The 18,518-nt window shown below is 45.9% G+C and overlaps 2 protein-coding genes across 3 annotated transcripts in view; one reads left to right on the top strand and one right to left on the bottom strand.

The window, feature by feature from the left end:
- Window positions 1-6,965, bottom strand: part of TTC3 (tetratricopeptide repeat domain 3) — a 50,933-nt gene extending 43,968 nt beyond the window's left edge. The window contains exons 1-6 of the mRNA XM_072138762.1: window positions 6,810-6,965; window positions 2,606-2,673; window positions 1,595-1,643; window positions 950-1,082; window positions 172-259; window positions 18-71 (exon numbers count right to left, since the gene is read on the bottom strand). Of these exons, the coding sequence (XP_071994863.1) occupies window positions 18-71; window positions 172-259; window positions 950-1,082; window positions 1,595-1,643; window positions 2,606-2,671 (390 nt within the window). The 5' untranslated portion in view covers window positions 2,672-2,673; window positions 6,810-6,965. The remainder of the gene's footprint in view (window positions 1-17; window positions 72-171; window positions 260-949; window positions 1,083-1,594; window positions 1,644-2,605; window positions 2,674-6,809) is intronic.
- Window positions 6,966-7,198: 233 nt separating this feature from the next.
- On the top strand, window positions 7,199-17,234 carry PIGP (phosphatidylinositol glycan anchor biosynthesis class P). Of its 2 annotated transcripts, none has more exons than XM_072138745.1 (6): window positions 7,199-7,324; window positions 15,212-15,274; window positions 15,399-15,489; window positions 15,873-15,945; window positions 16,062-16,180; window positions 17,019-17,234. In XM_072138745.1, exons 3-6 carry the CDS (start codon window positions 15,408-15,410, stop codon window positions 17,165-17,167), a joined length of 423 nt encoding a protein of 140 aa, XP_071994846.1. In that variant the 5' UTR covers window positions 7,199-7,324; window positions 15,212-15,274; window positions 15,399-15,407; the 3' UTR covers window positions 17,168-17,234. The 2 variants fall into 2 exon arrangements, with proteins under 2 accessions (XP_071994846.1, XP_071994847.1); XM_072138746.1 differs by lacking the exon at window positions 7,199-7,324 and adding an exon at window positions 7,386-7,404.
- Window positions 17,235-18,518: the final 1,284 nt, after the last annotated feature.

Here is an 18,518-nt window from a genome sequence, read left to right as displayed (position 1 = left end):
GTTTGTGCATCACTCACCATGTCCATTTTTGTTGATATTTTCAGTAGATTTTCAATGAAGCGACAATCATGCTGTAAGGAGAACAAGTCAAGGTCACTTCAACAATTTCAGTCACCCTGGTCACATTTTTTGTGAAATGAACCCTCCCCCCCCCCCCCCCATTTTACTCACCGCTACTTTCTTAAATAGGTCAGCAAGATCCTCTAATAGTTCCATGTAATGCAGGTTTTTTATATCCTTATCTACATACTTTAAATCCCTAAAAATTTTAACGAAAAAAAATATAATTTTATTATCCCTGATGGTTTAGTGTTCAAGGGTTAATGTCCAAGATCCCTGGTGGTCTAGGGTTGAAATCTACTACAGCATCAGCCAAAGGGTTAAGGTGCAATTACTTGGGGCTGGGAATCATTTTTTAATGGGTTTTCCCATATTCCAGCTTGGGACGAAAAAAAAAAAAATTGCTATGGTAGGGTGTCTAGCTTGACCAGCTTGGTTTTTGCAACAGGGGCTCTAGTTTGTGCTTGACCGGCTTGGTTTTGGCAGCAGGGGCTCTAGTTTGTGCTCGACCGGCTTGGTTTTGGCAGCAGGGGCTTTAGTTTGTGCTCGACTGGCTTGGTTTTGGCAGCAGGGGCTTTAGTTTGTGCTCGACTGGCTTGGTTTTGGCAGCAGGGGCTCTAGTCTGTGCTCAACCGGCTTGGTTTTGGCAGCAGGGGCTCTAGTCTGTGCTCAACCGGCTTGGTTTTGGCAGCAGGGGCTCTAGTCTGTGCTCAACCGGCTTGGTTTTGGCAGCAGGGGCTCTAGTCTGTGCTCAACCGGCTTGGTTTTGGCAGCAGGGGCTTTAGTTTGTGCCTGACCAGCTTGGTTTTTGCAGCAAGGGCTCTAGTTTGTGCCTGACCGGCTTGGTTTTTGCAGCAGGGGCTCTAGTAAACTGAGTAATTTCACTCACCATGGCGGGTTTTGCGGTTTATCTTCGCCACTATAAACAATCAGGATTGGCCACAACATATAGACTTTCATTAGGTCACAATTCATTTGGATCTCTTCATAAGAATGAGAAAGCCAATAGCCAACCGGATCCACTGCATAACAAAAAAACAAGGAAATATATCAATTATGACACGACTTTCACCTCCTTATACATGGGCTGCGTCCACCATTACGGATAGGCTGCAGTTTAGTAAAAGGGGTTGAGCTGCAATACCAGATGTATCCTATGTTTTAAAAAAAAAAAAAAAATCAAATATTTATATTTTACATATTTATGTCTCAGAGCTATAGATTATTTTTAAAGCCCCATAGACATTGAGACTACTGACAATGTTCTGTCTCCCTACAGTCACCACTAGGGGGAGTTGCTTTAAGTCCGGTGGTCACATTCATCCTCCATTTGACCTCTGAACCCACAGACTGGCCTAGCGTTGGGGTTGACACTGAACGTGATTCCAGCACTTCCAGTCCAGGATAACCAGGAGCTGTGGGCGGCCTACACAGAGGCGAGCAAAGCCCCTAGAAAGTTTATGCTTTCCAAAAATTGTGAACTACTATCAAGGCAAACAAAACACCTAACACAGAATAATAGGCCAGAACTTACCTTTGGTGACAATATCTATCACAGGCACTTCCATAAATCTATCATGGTTCTATAAAATAAGACAACAATTAATAAAGAATATTACCAGTTACAGAACATACAGTCCACATACATCTCATAGCACGTCATAAAACGTAGCAATCATACACGATTCATGATCAAAGTAATATCTCAAAGGTTACAAGATTATTTACAGTCCCATCTATGAGGAAAATTGTCTACACTTGAAATACCTCTAATTTACCTATTTAAACAAGTTAATAACTTCCAAAGTCATATGAAAATGAACAGAGACGAGTCACTTTTCACCAAAGACGAGTCAATTTTGGGTGCTGTAGGAGGTGTTCAGTTCAGGCCCACCTACCGTCTATTCTGTAGCACCTAGAAATATGCTTCTGGTGTCATATTAAAGATAAGAAGCTCATCTTTCAGATCGCAAGTTGAGATACAAGAAGTTATAGAAATATTTGGAAATACAATCTGCAGATGCAGATAAAGATCTTTCCAATGTGTTTAATTGCCTGTAACTCCCAGAACCACAAGCCTGATGTCACCTCAAACATGAGAATCTTATTTTTAATATGATAAAAAAAAATTATGGTTCTAGTTAGAATAGAGCTCATGATACGGAAATCTCTCCCTTGAGCCTCACCTCAGGAAAATATGACTCTTCTCTGCTGAGTCATAAAAAATTAAAACAAGCCTCTACTGACGGCTTCTGTTATAGGTGAGTGACTCCAGGCCACTTCTAGGGATGCTACAATGAGAATCCAAATTTTCCCTCCTTCTTGAAACCAGGTCCTAAAGACGCCAATACGATTAAAAGCCGAGAGACGCCAATGCGATTGAAAGCTGAGGCAGAGCCGAGAGTAATAAGTTGCTGATTAAAGGGAACCTGTCAGGGGGATTTGGGACATTAAACCACCAGTCTATAAGGACCAGAGTGATTTAGTGTCCCAAATCTTGCTGTAGTTGGTTTAGGGCTGCAAATACACCTAACAGCTGACTCACCCATTCACATTTGCCCATTATAAGTTGGGTGGTGCGCATGCCGAATTCAGTAACCACGGTCGTCATGGCTGAAACAGAAGAGACTTAAACATTAGGAGTTATAATTATCAGCCGAGGAGGAAGCAATAAGAGACACTAGAGGGTTATCAGCGCTCTGCAGCAGCCGGCGACTCTCACGACACTCCTCCCACCCGAGAGATGGGAAGTGTCGTCACTCACACAGACGAGGCTTCTGCTTATCCTGGAACGACTGATAATATATATATAAACATTCAATGTGACAGGGAACAGCAGTGTCCGACATCACACAGTCCGTACATTACACAAAAGATTGCTACAGCACAGGGTGGCTCTGGTAAAACCAACAGAGCCCTTGAGGCTTATAGGCATATTCACTTATAGACTGTAAGCTCTTGTGTCACTTCCTCATAGACTGTAAGCTCTTGTGTCACCCCCTCATCCTCATAGACTGTAAGCTCTTGTGTCATTTCCTCATCCTCATAGACTGTAAGCTCTTGTGTCACTTCCTCATCCTCATAGACTGTAAGCTCTTGTGTCACCCCTTCATCCTCATAGACTGTAAGCTCTTGTGTCATTTCCTCATCCTCATAGACTGTAAGCTCTTGTGTCACCCCTCATCCTCATAGACTGTAAGCTCTTGTGTCGCCCCCTCATCCTCATAGACTGTAAGCTCTTGTGTCACCTCCTCATCCTCATAGACTGTAAGCTCTTGTGTCACCCCCTCATCCTCATAGACTGTAAGCTCTTGTGTCACCCCCTCACCCTCATAGACTGTAAGCTCTTGTGCCACCCTCATCCTCATAGACTGTAAGCTCTTGTGCCACTCCATCATCCTCATAGACTGTAAGCTCTTGTGTCACCCCCTCATCCTCATAGACTGTAAGCTCTTGTGTCACCTCCTCATCCTCATAGACTGTAAGCTCTTGTGTCACCCCCTCATCCTCATAGACTATAAGCTCTTGTGTCACCCCCTCATCCTCATAGACTGTAAGCTCTTGTGTCACCCCCTCATCCTCATAGACTGTAAGCTCTTGTGTCACCCCCTCATCCTCATAGACTGTAAGCTCTTGTGTCACCCCCTCATCCTCATAGACTGTAAGCTCTTGTGTCACCCCCTCATCCTCATAGACTGTAAGCTCTTGTGTCACCCCCTCATGCTCATAGACTGTAAGCTCGTGTCATCCCTCATCCTCATAGACTGTAAGCTCTTGTGTCACCCCCTCATCCTCATAGACTGTAAGCTCTTGTGTCGCCCCCTCATCCTCATAGACTGTAAGCTCTTGTGTCACCCCCTCATCCTCATAGACTGTAAGCTCTTGTGTCACCCCCTCATCCTCATAGACTGTAAGCTCTTGTGTCACCCCCTCATCCTCATAGACTGTAAGCTCTTGTGTCACCCCCTCATCCTCATAGACTGTAAGCTCTTGTGTCACCCCCTCATCCTCATAGACTGTAAACTCTTGTGTCACCCCCTCATCCTCATAGACTGTAAGCTCTTGTGTCACCCCCTCATCCTCATAGACTGTAAGCTCTTGTGTCACCCCCTCATCCTCATAGACTGTAAGCTCTTGTGTCACCTCCTCATGCTCATAGACTGTAAGCTCTTGTGTCACCCCCTCATCCTCATAGACTGTAAGCTCTTGTGTCACCCCCTCATCCTCATAGACTGTAAGCTCTTGTGTCACCCCCTCATCCTCATAGACTGTAAGCTCTTGTGTCACCCCCTCATCCTCATAGACTGTAAGCTCTTGTGTCACCCCCTCATCCTCATAGACTGTAAGCTCTTGTGTCACCCCCTCATCCTCATAGACTGTAAGCTCTTGTGTCGCCCCCTCATCCTCATAGACTGTAAGCTCTTGTGTCACCCCCTCATCCTCATAGACTGTAAGCTCTTGTGTCACCCCCTCATCCTCATAGACTGTAAGCTCTTGTGTTACCCCTCATCCTCATAGACTGTAAGCTCTTGTGTCACCCCCTCATCCTCATAGACTGTAAGCTCTTGTGTCACCCCCTCATCCTCATAGACTGTAAGCTCTTGTGTCACCCCCTCATCCTCATAGACTGTAAGCTCTTGTGTCACCCCCTCATCCTCATAGACTGTAAGCTCTTGTGTCACCTCCTCATGCTCATAGACTGTAAGCTCTTGTGTCACCCCCTCATCCTCATAGACTGTAAGCTCTTGTGTCACCCCCTGATCCTCATAGACTGTAAGCTCTTGTGTCACCCCCTGATCCTCATAGACTGTAAGCTCTTGTGTCACCCCCTGATCCTCATAGACTGTAAGCTCTTGTGTCACCCCCTCATCCTCATAGACTGTAAGCTCTTGTGTCTCCCCTCATCCTCATAGACTGTAAGCTCTTGTGTCACCCCCTGATCCTCATAGACTGTAAGCTCTTGTGTCACCCCCTGATCCTCATAGACTGTAAGCTCTTGTGTCGCCCCCTCATCCTCATAGACTGTAAGCTGTTGTGTCACCCCCTCATCCTCATAGACTGTAAGCTGTTGTGTCACCCCCTCATCCTCATACTGTTAGCTCTTGTGTCACCCCTCATCCTCATAGACTGTAAGCTCTTGTGTCACCCCCCTCATCCTCATAGACTGTAAGTTCTTGTGTCACCCCTCATCCTCATAGACTGTAAGCTCTTGTGTCACCCCCCTCATCCTCATAGACTGTAAGTTCTTGTGTCACCCCTCATCCTCATAGACTGTAAGCTCTTGTGTCACCCCCTCATCCTCATAGACTGTAAGCTCTTGTGTCACCCCCCTCATCCTCATAGACTGTAAGCTCTTGTGTCACCCCCCTCATCCTCATAGACTGTAAGCTCTTGTGTCACCCCCCTCATCCTCATAGACTGTAAGCTCTTGTGTCCCCCACTCATCCTCATAGACTGTAAGCTCTTGTATCACCCCCTCATCCTCATAGACTGTAAGCTCTTGTATCACCCCCTCATCCTCATAGACTGTAAGCTCTTGTGTCACCCCTCATCCTCATAGACTGTAAGCTCTTGTGCCTCCCCCCCTCATCCTCATAGACTGTAAGCTCTTGTGTCACCCCCTCATCCTCATAGACTGTAAGCTCTTGTGTCACCCCCTCATCCTCATAGACTGTAAGCTCTTGTGCCTCCCCCCCTCATCCTCATAGACTGTAAGCTCTTGTGTCATCCCCTCATCCTCATACACTGTAAGCTCTTGTGTCATCCCCTCATCCTCATAGACTGTAAGCTCTTGTGTCACCCCCTGATCCTCATAGACTGTAAGCTCTTGTGTCACCCCCTCATCCTCATAGACTGTAAGCTCTTGTGTCACCTCCTCATCCTAATAGACTGTAAGCTCTTGTGTCACCCCCTCATCCTCATAGACTGTAAGCTCTTGTGTCCTCCCTCATCCTCATAGACTGTAAGCTCTTGTGTCACCCCCTCATCCTCATAGACTGTAAGCTCTTGTGTCACCCCCTCATCCTCATAGACTGTAAGCTCTTGTGTCACCCCCTCATCCTCATAGACTGTAAGCTCTTGTGTCCCCCCTCATCCTCATAGACTGTAAGCTCTTGTGTCACCCCCTCATCCTCATAGACTGTAAGCTCTTGTGCCACCCCCTCATCCTCATAGACTGTAAGCTCTTGTGTCACCCCCTCATCCTCATAGACTGTAAGCTCTTGTGTCACCCCCTCATCCTCATAGACTGTAAGCTCTTGTGTTACCCCTCATCCTCATAGACTGTAAGCTCTTGTGTCACCCCCTCATCCTCATAGACTGTAAGCTCTTGTGTCACCCCCTCATCCTCATAGACTGTAAGCTCTTGTGTCCCCCCTCATCCTCATAGACTGTAAGCTCTTGTGTCACCCCCTCATCCTCATAGACTGTAAGCTCTTGTGCCACCCCCTCATCCTCATAGACTGTAAGCTCTTGTGTCACCCCCTCATCCTCATAGACTGTAAGCTCTTGTGTCACCCCCTCATCCTCATAGACTGTAAGCTCTTGTGTCCCCCCTCATCCTCATAGACTGTAAGCTCTTGTGCCACCCCTTCCAGGTCTCTATATACGGGTAATTGCACTTTTTATCGCCAGCGCCTCCTCCCCTGTCCCCCTGATGGCCCCCCCTGATGTCCCCCCTGCAATCCCCCTAATGTCCCCCCTGCAATCCCCCCCCCCCCTGATGCCCCCGCCGGGGGTCGGTCACTCACCTCGGTCGCACAGGTGGAGGCTGAAGCCCCTCCGTCACGTAAACTCCGCAGATAAAGGAACAAACAGTAAGTTCTCGGCGGGACGCGATGTGATGACGGAGAGAGGCAGGACAGAGCGTCCCCCACCCCATAGGAGGAATGCATCACCTCACCGGCGCCACCTGCTGCTCCATAGGAGGAATGCATCACCTCACTGGCGCCACCTGCTGCTCCATAGGAAGAATGCATCACCTCACCGGCGCCACCTGCTGCTCCATAGGAAGAATGCATCACCTCACCGGCGCCACCTGCTGCTGACTCCATTGCATGGCATTGTTTCCGGTGTACGTGAGAGCCATCTGCTGGTGGAATCAGTGTCATGCAATGGATTGTACACTGGATTGGCGGTCGCACTATCGCCATCTGCTGGCGGCTGGCTGAATAGCACAGGAAGCTTGCGTTCCATTCTAGCGCCACCTGCTGGTGTAATGGTGATTAGCGGCAATACAGGAAGTGCTGAATGGCTACTGCTAACCGTGAGTACAAGCTCTGCTTGCTGTATACTCACTGCCGGGGGTGTACAGGTTACATGTCTGCCCTCCCCCTTCACTGTATTGTAAGTGATCATGCTGAGGGAAGCAGGAGAGGGCGCCCATTGTAACCAGGATGGGAAGATTATGGACACCTTCATAAGAGCCCCCCAGTATGACCCTCACTGGTACCTGTGCCCCCTATAGTAACAAAGAGCCCCCCAGTATGACCCTCACTGGTAACTGTGCCCCCTATAGTAACAAAGAGACCCCCAATATGACCGTCACTGATACCAGTGCCCCCTATAGTAACAAAGAGCCCCCCAATATGACCGTCACTGGTACCTGTGCCCCCTATAGTAACAAAGAGCCCCCCAGTATGACCCTCACTGGTACCTGTGCCCCCTATAGTAACAAAGAGCCCCCCAGTATGACCCTCACTGGTACCAGTGCCCCCTATAGTAACAAAGAGACCCCCAGTATGACCCTCACTGGTACCAGTGCCCCCTATAGTAACAGAAAGACCCCCAGTATGACCCTCACTGATACCTGTGCCCCCTATAGTAACAAAGAAACCCCCAGTAAGACCCTCACTGGTACCAGTGCCCCTTATAGTAACAAAGAGACCCCCAGTATGACGCTCACTGGTACCTGTGCCCCCTATAGTAACAAAGAGACCCCCAGTATGACCCTCACTTGTAATAGTGCCCCCTATAGTAACAAAGAGACCCCCAGTATGACCCTCACTTGTAATAGTGCCCCCTATAGTAACAAGGCTCCTCATTGTGAGATCCGGATGCAAAGAAGGATCAGTGAGTTGTATTTCCATATGCCTGAACTTTTTTTCCAAACCGAGCATTTATGTCTGTGAGGGCGTTGGAAGGAGTTGCTGTCCACACTGGCGTAACACGACATCACTGGGCCGACTTTGGATCTGGCCCTTTTTACACTTGATAATACACATGTATGCTACACACAGCATAATACTCTATATTATACTATTACACTGTATATACTGTCCAGCAGCCTCCCCCATTCATGAAACGTCCAGCAGCCTCCCCCATTCATGAAACGTCCAGCAGCCTCCCCCATTCATGAAACATCCAGCAGCCTCCCCCATTCATGAAACGTCCAGCAGCCTCCCCCATTCATGAAACATCCAGCAGCCTCCCCCATTCATGAAACATCCAGCAGCCTTCCCCGTTCATGTAACGTCCAGAAGCCTCCCCCATTCATGAAACATCCAGCAGCCTCCCCCATTCATGAAACATCCAGCAGCCTCCCCCATTCATGAAACATCCAGCAGCCTCCCCCATTCATGAAACATCCAGCAGCCTCCCCCATTCATGAAACGTCCAGCAGCCTCCCCCATTCATGTAACGTCCAGAAGCCTCCCCCATTCATGAAACATCCAGCAGCCTCCCCCATTCATGAAACATCCAGCAGCCTCCCCCATTCATGAAACATCCAGCAGCCTCCCCCATTCATGAAACATCCAGCAGCCTCCCCCATTCATGAAACGTCCAGCAGCCTCCCCCATTCATGAAACGTCCAGCAGCCTCCCCCATTCATGAAACGTCCAGCAGCCTTCCCCATTCATGTAACGTCCAGCAGCCTCCCCCATTCATGTAACGTCCAGCAGCCTCCCCCATTCATGTAACGTCCAGCAGCCTCCCCCATTCATGTAACGTCCAGCAGCCTCCCCCATTCATGTAACGTCCAGCAGCCTCCCCCATTCATGTAACGTCCAGCAGCCTCCCCCATTCATGTAACGTCCAGCAGCCTCCCCCATTCATGTAACGTCCAGCAGCCTCCCCCATTCATGTAACGTCCAGCAGCCTCCCCCATTCATGTAACGTCCAGCAGCCTCCCCCATTCATGTAACGTCCAGCAGCCTCCCCCATTCATGAAACGTCCAGCAGCCTCCCCCATTCATGAAACGTCCAGCAGCCTCCCCCATTCATGTAACGTCCAGCAGCCTCCCCCATTCATGTAACGTCCAGCAGCCTCCCCCATTCATGAAACGTCCAGCAGCCTCCCCCATTCATGAAACGTCCAGCAGCCTCCTCTCACACTTGCCATATGAAAAAAAATGCTAAACTAAACTCTGTACTCGCCTCTGCCTGGGCACTCTAGTAATCGTTGGTCTTATACCAATCCGCCCCCCCCCCCCCACCCCCCTGCATCATTACGCCCCCGGCTGTCACCCATTTTCTGATGTCTATGGAGACAGCGTCTTTCCAGATACGTGTCACTCAGATTTAAAGTGACAGGACCCTTTTTTAGTTCTTTGGTCTAGTAAACCCCCCTCCCCCGGAGCCCTCATTGTGCTCTTCTCCATCCACTTCTAAAGTAAAAGTGAGACCGGTGCAGAGAGGCCATTAGAGGCTGCGGCAGTGAGTGATGAATGGAGACCCCTCAGCCATTGTCACCGTGATATATTGTCCCATCACGTCTCATGGATTGACCCCTGAGAACATGTCCCCAGGTTCTCACAGCCACCGGGTAGAGAAACGTGTGGCCTTAGGGGAGTGGATCTGCTCCGGGACACTCAATAGTTGACAAATACTCGTCAAACTTTTCCCGTTTAAAGGGGTCCTCCGCTATTACAAGAGCATGTGATCAGTTATACAGGGGCTGACCTGCAATACCAAGCACAGCCACTATATATGCACGGCGCTGTGCCTGGTAGATTGTGAAGATTAATAATAATAATAATAATAATAATAATAATAAGGGGTTTAATGTGAATGTGGGGGGGGGCAGGTATTATGTCTATTTGTCAGATACTGTGTAGATAGTTGATTAATAAAAAAGGACCCTCTTTAATTAACCCTTTAAATATAACAATTTATGGCCAGACACTGATCGCAGAAGCCAAATCTCCGCCAATCGCTTCATCATTAAACCACCTTCTACTTGAAAAGTGACACAACCCCTTTAAGGGATTTCAGCTCTGAAGCACTCCAGAATGGTGAATGCAGCTTAGTACACGAAACGTGGCGACATGTGGTATGACATCAGAATCCATGACGGCCGAGGGGTCATAGGGTGACACTGATTACCATTAAAGGGGTTTTCATACTTCAAGTCTTCTCCTATTCAAGTGGGAATTAGTTGAGCTGCAGTACCCTCACCTGGCCACTAGCTACAGGCTGCAGCCTTCGCCTGCTGATCGATCTTTAAACCCCCAATGACCACTTACCGATGACCTTTCCCGACGTCGGGTCATAAGTTTAAAAATAAGCGATTTTGAATGAATGTTTTTGATACGGTAAAAAAAAAAACTTTATTTAAAAGACAAAACCATGTAACACTGCATGAATTTGAATCAACTTTATTTACACAACTATTTACACATGACCAGACGGCTGTAACTGTCATTTTCCGTCCCTGTCCTGTGAACTCCCTGCAACCTCTGCCACGTTCACCTGCAGGAATGCGCTGGGGCCGGAGTGGATGTCACTTTTAGCCGCTGACAGCAGGACTGGAGGCGATGAAGTGTTTGTTTCTGTTCATGGAGTGGGACATCAGTAACTCACCACCTCCTGGAGTTTAGATAGGGCAGCGGTGACCGACACCTGAACTGGTCACTCTCTGATGTCATGTGCAGGCTATGCTCCTCCAGGTACCTGTCCCTTTAAGGAATGTGCACTGCTACATTAACCCCCCCCCCCCCCCCCCTGGAGGACCTAGAAAACTTCTAAGATTCTTGATCAAACTAACTTTGTCATCAATACAACTATATGAGGTCTTGTTTCTTTCCCTTTAAAAGTTCTAGTTTCTAAATTTAAAGGGATCCTCCCCGCTCCAGCCTCACCCCCTACAAGTCATACTACACATTGTACTACTTTCCAGACAAACCTTTCCTGTTTCCAAATCATTTTAGAGAGAACTCAGTTTTTATCTTTATGCAAATACAAGTACAGTAGTGCACCAGGGGCGGGGCCTTATCGACTGGTGCACCCATTTTGCTTGACGGGCCGCCCCTTTTCTACGAAGGTTGTTAATTGTTATGTTAAAGTGCACTGCCGAGTGATTTTGGGTAGAACAGAAAGAAGAAGAAAAATGGGTGTGGCTATAGATATGGCTCCACCCCTGGTGCACCGGGAAGCAAATGTTTCTAGACACTATATAAAAAGACAGGTTTTTTTCACTATCCGACATGGAATCAGAATAAACCCGTTTTAGGTAAATTAGAATTTGCCAAATGTCAGAATAATAAGAGAGAATTCTTAAGGCATTCCATTTCATTAGTATTCGGAACCATTGCTCTTACATTGTATGACTTGGGTCAGATGTTTTGGATCTTCTTCCACAAGCTTTTCACTATAGTTGGTAGGAACTGACAGAACTGGTGTATCTGAGCCATATCTGTCGCCTCTGCCTTTACAGCTTTGCCCAAAATTTTTCAATAGGACTGAGATCAGGACTTTGTGATGGCCGCTCCCAAACATTGACTTTGTTCTTCTTCCAGCCACTGTGTAACCAGTCTGGAGTAGCTTCGGCTCATGGTTACTTCAGTATTACCACATAGCATTCTTTCCTCATGATGCATCTATTTTGTAATGTGCACCAGTCCCGCCAGGTTTCTGAAAATTGCACCCAAGGAGGAACCAGACTTGTGCAAGTCCACCATTCTCTTCCTGATATCTTGGCTGATTTCTTTAAAGGGCATCTACCACCAGGATGAAGGACTGTGTGCAAATGATCCTGGGGTGATGTTACACAGTGGGGCACATTTACTTGCCTGCCTAATTGTTTAGGCCCTAGTAATCTTGGTGTATGTAAACTTTTGATTTTGCAGAAAGTAATAAAAAATTCTCTCTAATTCATTCTGGCATTTGGCAACTATAAATCATTTTGGTAATGGTAATCGACCTAAAACTGTAAAGGTTTATCCTTTATTATTATTATTGTTGTTATTATTAGTCATTTCTGATTATTTTGCTATCATTTCCTTGTCTTATGATAATAAATGAATACAATGTATTTTTGTGACTTACCTCCCCCCCCCCCCCCCCCTTCCCCGGTTCTGTCATCCCTGACCTTACATTCACCATATTTAGCTCATCACACCTTTGGTGAAGTTGCTGATTAACTGCAGTGAACTTTTGTTGACTCCCCATCTATCCCCCCCCCCCCCCGCCCTCCCCCATGCTCTGACTCCCTGTTATCAGCCATCGATGCTCGGTGGGTAATCTAAGGATCTGTTTATTCAGTTACACTTGACTGGAAGACAAACCAAAAGCTGAATCTTTCTCATAGAGACGCTCCATTTCTGTTTTTATAATTTTATATTTTTTTTGTCTCTACTTTATATGTTTCTCGTGAAGGACACATTTTTTAAAAAATATGTAAAAATATGATTAAGATTTTAAAAAAATTCAAAATGTAACATTTTTTTATATATATTTTTTGTATATTGTGAAATTTTCAGTTTTTTGTATTGTTACATTGTCAGTCTCTTGGAGTTAGAGACTGACGATGTGTATAAGGAGCGGCTCTAATTTTTCTCATAGTGGTCCTAAAACAACCTACCTCAGATGCTTGTCTTGTCATTTACAGATGTCCTGGTAGATCATCGAGGCAGTGACTTTTATCATTGGGGGCACTGACACTCGCTGGGAAGGCTGTCACGCTTAATAATAATAATTCCTTTATTTATATAGCGCACACAGATTCCGCAGCGCTGCACAGAACTTGCCAAATCAGTCCCTGTCCCCAATGGGGCTCACAGTCTAATCCACCTACCAGTATGTTTTGGAGTGTGGGAGGAAACCGGAGGACCTGGAGGAAACCCAAGCAAACATGGAGAGAACATACAAACTTTTTTCAGATGTTAACCCTGGTAATTAAACCCAGGTCCCCAGCGCTACAAGGCTGTAGTGCTAACCACTAAGCCACCATGCTGCACTTATCTTTGACCCTCTCTTGTAATGAACCTTTTTACTTCACTCCTTATTCCTGGTAGGCGACGTTCTCAAAATTGGGATTTACACCATTCTTGCCAAGATTTTGTGGGTTGGCCATGCCCCTTTCTAAACCACTCCCTCCGTGATATGACCCCTTTTGTAACATGGGCTATGTACATGTCACATAAAATACCCAAATTACCTACATTGGGGCTCATTTACTAAGGGTCCGCGGTTTCCCGACGATTTCCGAGTTGCGCCGCATTTAACAGGGGCGTTTGGCACACATTGGCGCACATTGGCGCCGGCTTTCACGCGACACAAATCGGAGGGTAGGCTGTCGGACGATCCCACGGATTTGGACAACGCGCGACATGTAACATCGGAAATTGTGTTGTAAGACACGCACTTACAAGCACCGGGAAGAAGAAGGTGAACTCCGGCGGACCTCAGCGGGGAAGCGACACATGCAGGATCTCGGGCGCACAAGCTATGTGAATCGCGCCGGACTTCATCTACGTCGGACCGTCCGGATCGGGGATCACGACAGAAAGTAAATTTGCCCCAAAATGTCGGATGTGGGCGCTTTACACCGGAAATTGGGTGATATGTTCACCTTTCTGGGTGTTTTTTTGTTCTGAGCTCCTTGTAGGACCTTTTAGGACCATAACTTCTTAAAATGGAAAACACATTAATTAGACGAATTTTGAACGGCATAAAAATAACTTGCCACAAAAACTGACTTTCAAAACTTTTTAAAAAACTCCTGATCTTAAAAGTGGTTGCAAAAAAAAAAAAAAAAATACTCCGAGCCATCAGCAGGATTGGATATTGGGAAGAGAATTCTACAATTTACTCTAGGGAATTTTTATAAGTTTTTTTTTTTTTTGGACAGAATCGGGGCATATTTTTGGCATATGATGATTAATGACCCCCGGTGTGTAGTGTAAAGAGGCGGATCTCTCGTCACGCCCCTATTGCTTCCCTATAATTGACTTGGTTCTCAGTCAAGCAGTGACCTGCCGGATCCTTTGTCTTGGAGATGAACTCCTTGGCTGTTACTCTTCACCTTCATCCTGCTTACATCCCCGCGTCTTTGTGTGGTGCTTAGCATTTCGAAAACACACAAAAAATTACACCGCGGATCTCTCCGTGCCGCTTGTACTTTCTGTTCTGCTTGAATAAAACCTCTTCCTGGCGCTAAGTGCAATCGTTCTGCATCGTGACACACAAGACCCCTGACCGTGGCCGAGAAAACAACCAATTGTAACTTTTTATTTTCAAAAATATTAAAGACTTTTTTTTTAAAATAAAAAGTAAAAAAATTCAAAAATAAAATTTTTAGATTTGCCAAAAATACCCACACAATTTGGCTATGTCTGTCACAGGGTAAGGTGCAAAATCTGCAATAAAAAACCTAAAATTTTGTGTCCCACAACCCATCAGAATTCTTCCATTTTTCCAGCAGTAACTGCAGTGATCCATGGGAGGGGGCCAAAATAAACAACGCTTTTCTAAATGACAAATTTTAATAATAATTCTTTACTTATATAACACCTACAGATTACGCAGCGCTGCACAGAGCCTGACAAAGCAGTCCCTGTCCCCAATGGGACTTACAATCTAATCTACCTACCAGTATGTTTTTTTGGAGTGTGGGAGGAAACCGGAGGACCCAGAGGAAACCCACGCAAACATGGAGAGAACATATAAACTCTTTGCAGATGTTGCCTCTGAGACTTGAAACCGGGACCCCAGCGCTGCAAGGCTGTAGTACTAATCACTGAGCCACCGTGCTGCCCTATTGTAGTTTGAGGCTTTAGTTTTTTGGGGGGTTTCTGTGGGTTTTTTAGCAATGGGCCTCCATCGCTCCCCACCACCACTACGAGATGCTGAAATTTGAAATACTAGTAAATATATTGATTAATATCTGAAACATTTCTGGAAAAAAATCTGAAACTGCACCTGTTTTCCACAGGATCGGATTTTCCTACAACTTCCGTGTGATGAGAATCCCGAACAATTTTATGATTTCTGATCGGTAGGTAATAATAACAACTGATCATTTAAAAAAGTCTTTTGCAAATCAATTAATTTTCACTTGTCTTCTGGAGAAGACATCTGATTACTAAATTCTTTCTCTTTTTGCCATTGTTTTTTTTTAGGAACACAAAATGGTAGAAAACTCACCTTCTCCTCTGCCGGAAAGAGCCATATATGGATTTGTCCTTTACTTGGCATCTCATTTTGGATTTAGTGAGTATACAGAATCTTGTGAGGTGAAAATGTAACCAGGTTCACACAGGTCCCTTTAGTAAGCTGGCCAGAAAAGAGAGATCTGACTACACAGGAGCTGGTGTAGTCTGTTACCATGGAGATCAAATTTTCTTTTCACAAAACTGCATCTTAATCTCTTTAGCCTCTCCCGATGTTCTCTTTTATATACTATATTTACATGCCCAATCGAACAGCTTCTGCGAGGGGAAACCTAAGCTTTTAATGGACAACCTGTTGACCTCAATAGGGCCAGCACAATATCTACCCCCCCCCCCACCCGTGGAGGTTCTGTTGGAGACTTTTTGTTCCCCCTAGTTCAGGATTTGTCCTATAGATTCTTCACATCTTCTCTTGTCTTCTAGTCCTTTATCTAACATGGGCCTACATCCCTGAATCATGGTTACACTCCCTAGGACTGACATATTGGCCTCAGAAGTGAGTATACGCTGTGGGTGTGGGATAAGGGGTTGGATCTTCTCGTGCTCCGTATACTGGTGGGATTGCTGTAGTTGGTGTGTCATTTCTACATATTTGCTGTGTTTGCTTCCTAGGTATTGGGCTGTGGCTATCCCTGTATACCTCATGGTTATGGTGGGCTTCGCCTATATCTTCTTGTTTGGAATAAACCTGATGAACACGGCTCCCCTGGACTCCATACACACTGTAACGGGTAATTGGGCTTTAGTCAATACAAGATGGCCGTCACTTTCTTAGGGAACTTATATCAACTTCTAATTCACCATCTTAAACTGCTGAGTCCGACGTTTACTAGGAACCGGCCGTTTGGATCGTCGTGAGTTTAGTCTTCATATTGCTAGAAGGATCTTTAGGCACCAGAACAGGGGTACAGCTACTACCATGGAAGCCCCTATGGCAGTGATGGAGAACCTTTTAGAGATCGAGTGCCCAAAGTGAGACTCAAAAACCACTAGCTTTTTCCAAAGTGCCAACACGGCAATTTAGGCAGTTACAAACTTATTGCTACCAGAATCTTTGAGCTCCAATCTGACCCTGTCCACGTCTTCTCACTCTTTGGACAGGACCAAGCAGCACAGGATGGGTCACTTTACAATAGCAGGGCACCACTTGGACTGCCTGAGACTGCAGGAAGGTGCCATGTCTGGCAAACTCTGTGCCTGGGAGGCAGCTGATGTGCCCACAGAGATGTCTCCGAGTGCCATCTCTGGCACCAGTGCCATAGGTTGGCACCACTGCCCTATGGGCACTTCCCTACTAAGCTGTTTCCATAAGTAAAACTTATTCCGATCTCATGGACTCCACCAGGAAGGAGTAGGCTCCAGAGTCATGCGATTATCATGACCGTCAAGCCATCTACCGTTTACAACCTCCTCTTCTCCACCACCATCGAAATGTCGGTGCTGAGGCCTAGTTGAGTTCTTTTGGAATGTTCCGGTTCCAAAAGATACATTTTCTTCTGAAATATGTTCCTTCCCCACAACTTTAGTTTTTTTGTTTTCTTATGTTCTTTGTTTTCTTCTCCTCTTTAGACTCGTATGCCAAAAATCAAGTGATGAAAGTGTCCGCTCCAGACGCCATTCCTGCCCTACGGGACGTCCCGATTAGTGAAGTCAATAGAATGTTCTACCTGTCGGACAGAAGACGGGACACAGAGAACCATTTCTCCTCAATACATTAATATTTTGGTTACTAATTTATTAATATTTTTATAGTTTGTCAATTAAAATTTACTTAATTGAGTTGAATGGTTTTATTGTCTGTGGTTATTTTCCGTCGTGAGATTTCCAGAAGAAAATAAAAGTTTGGACAACCCTTTAGAAGTTGAATATGGCTGCATTGCTCGACACAGCCCATAGATGATATCGCATCTTCATCTGATCTGATAACCTAATATTCCAGGCCTTCTTTGGAAATAGTAGCCATGGGAATCTACTAAGTCCGTAACCGGAGAACCTGTTTACGCTTTAACCAACCTATTCCCATTATAAAGTTTGTTTCCCAAATCTTCTCATAACCAGGCGTGTAATGATCAGTCTTGCCCATGTGACAACCATTACTGCTGCTTGATACAAGAAACTTCTGGGAAAGATGCAGCCCAATTCTTGAACACAGAGATTAAAGGTCCCCGAGTCACTGGAAGATGCTATCAATGATGAATCTGCCAATGCATTTCACTGGAGACAAGTCAGTGCGGAGGAGGCTTTGAAGTCCCGAGAGCAGGGGCTGAGGACTTTGTGTATTCGTCCCTCGCTTGGTTTGTTGTTTACACAAATACAACATAAAAGCAAAAAGTTACGGGATTTGTTACAGGCAGACTTTAATAATTCAAATTCTGTAATTTCCTGATTCTGTAAGAGGATATGCTCAGTAGATGAGGTGATCACAAAACACCCCCCCCCCCCCATTAGGTTACTGTGAAGTTTACATCTCTTGTTGCCCCTTCTTTCTACGCTACGGCATCTTCAATTACGTTCACATTGACTGTTCCAATTTATTGGAGTTTGGATGATTTTGATTTCAAAAAGATGGTCATGGCTAAACATTGTTGTGATGGATCAGAATGCAGAAGCCCCCACTAAGCCCCTAAAATTATGATTTTGTGGCAAAATAAAGTAGATCCCACTTGTCAACTTCAAAGCTTCCTCTCAAACAATCAACTGGAACCTGACTTGTTTTGCCTTGTCTACCCAGAGGTGCATTAGGATTTTGGTGGGCAGAGTAAGACTATTATAAGTTGGTGGGGTTGAACTTATCTTAAAGAATGTTTAGAGAATAGTCTTATGAATGTATGATACCCAAGATCACCTTTGTTAACTACTGGACAGAGTCAATGTAAAGAGTAGCTCTAGCTTGGGTTGTCTTACACATGTCTTCCCAGGTCCTGTATGATGGCATACTATGTGGTGTGGGTTGCGTCCGTGTCCTGGTGGTGCTACCTACCAATATGTTCTTACCCACGACTTGTCCATTACTGATACATTGGGGCAGATTTACTTACCAGGCCCATTCGTGATCCAGCGGCGCGTTCT

This window comes from Engystomops pustulosus, chromosome 2 (genome assembly GCF_040894005.1).
Source record: "Engystomops pustulosus chromosome 2, aEngPut4.maternal, whole genome shotgun sequence".
NCBI lineage: Eukaryota > Metazoa > Chordata > Amphibia > Anura > Leptodactylidae > Engystomops > Engystomops pustulosus.
This window is presented reverse-complemented; position numbering and strand designations above follow the sequence as displayed.

Coding starts and splice junctions, on each gene's coding strand:
- PIGP (XM_072138745.1), top strand. CDS start 15,408: ATGGTAGAAAACTCACCTTCTCCTCTGCCGGAAAGAGCCATATATGGA. Junction 15,946..16,061: donor CTGACATATTGGCCTCAGAA/GTGAGTATACGC, acceptor TTTGCTTCCTAG/GTATTGGGCTGTGGCTATCC. Junction 16,181..17,018: donor CTCCATACACACTGTAACGG/GTAATTGGGCTT, acceptor TCTCCTCTTTAG/ACTCGTATGCCAAAAATCAA.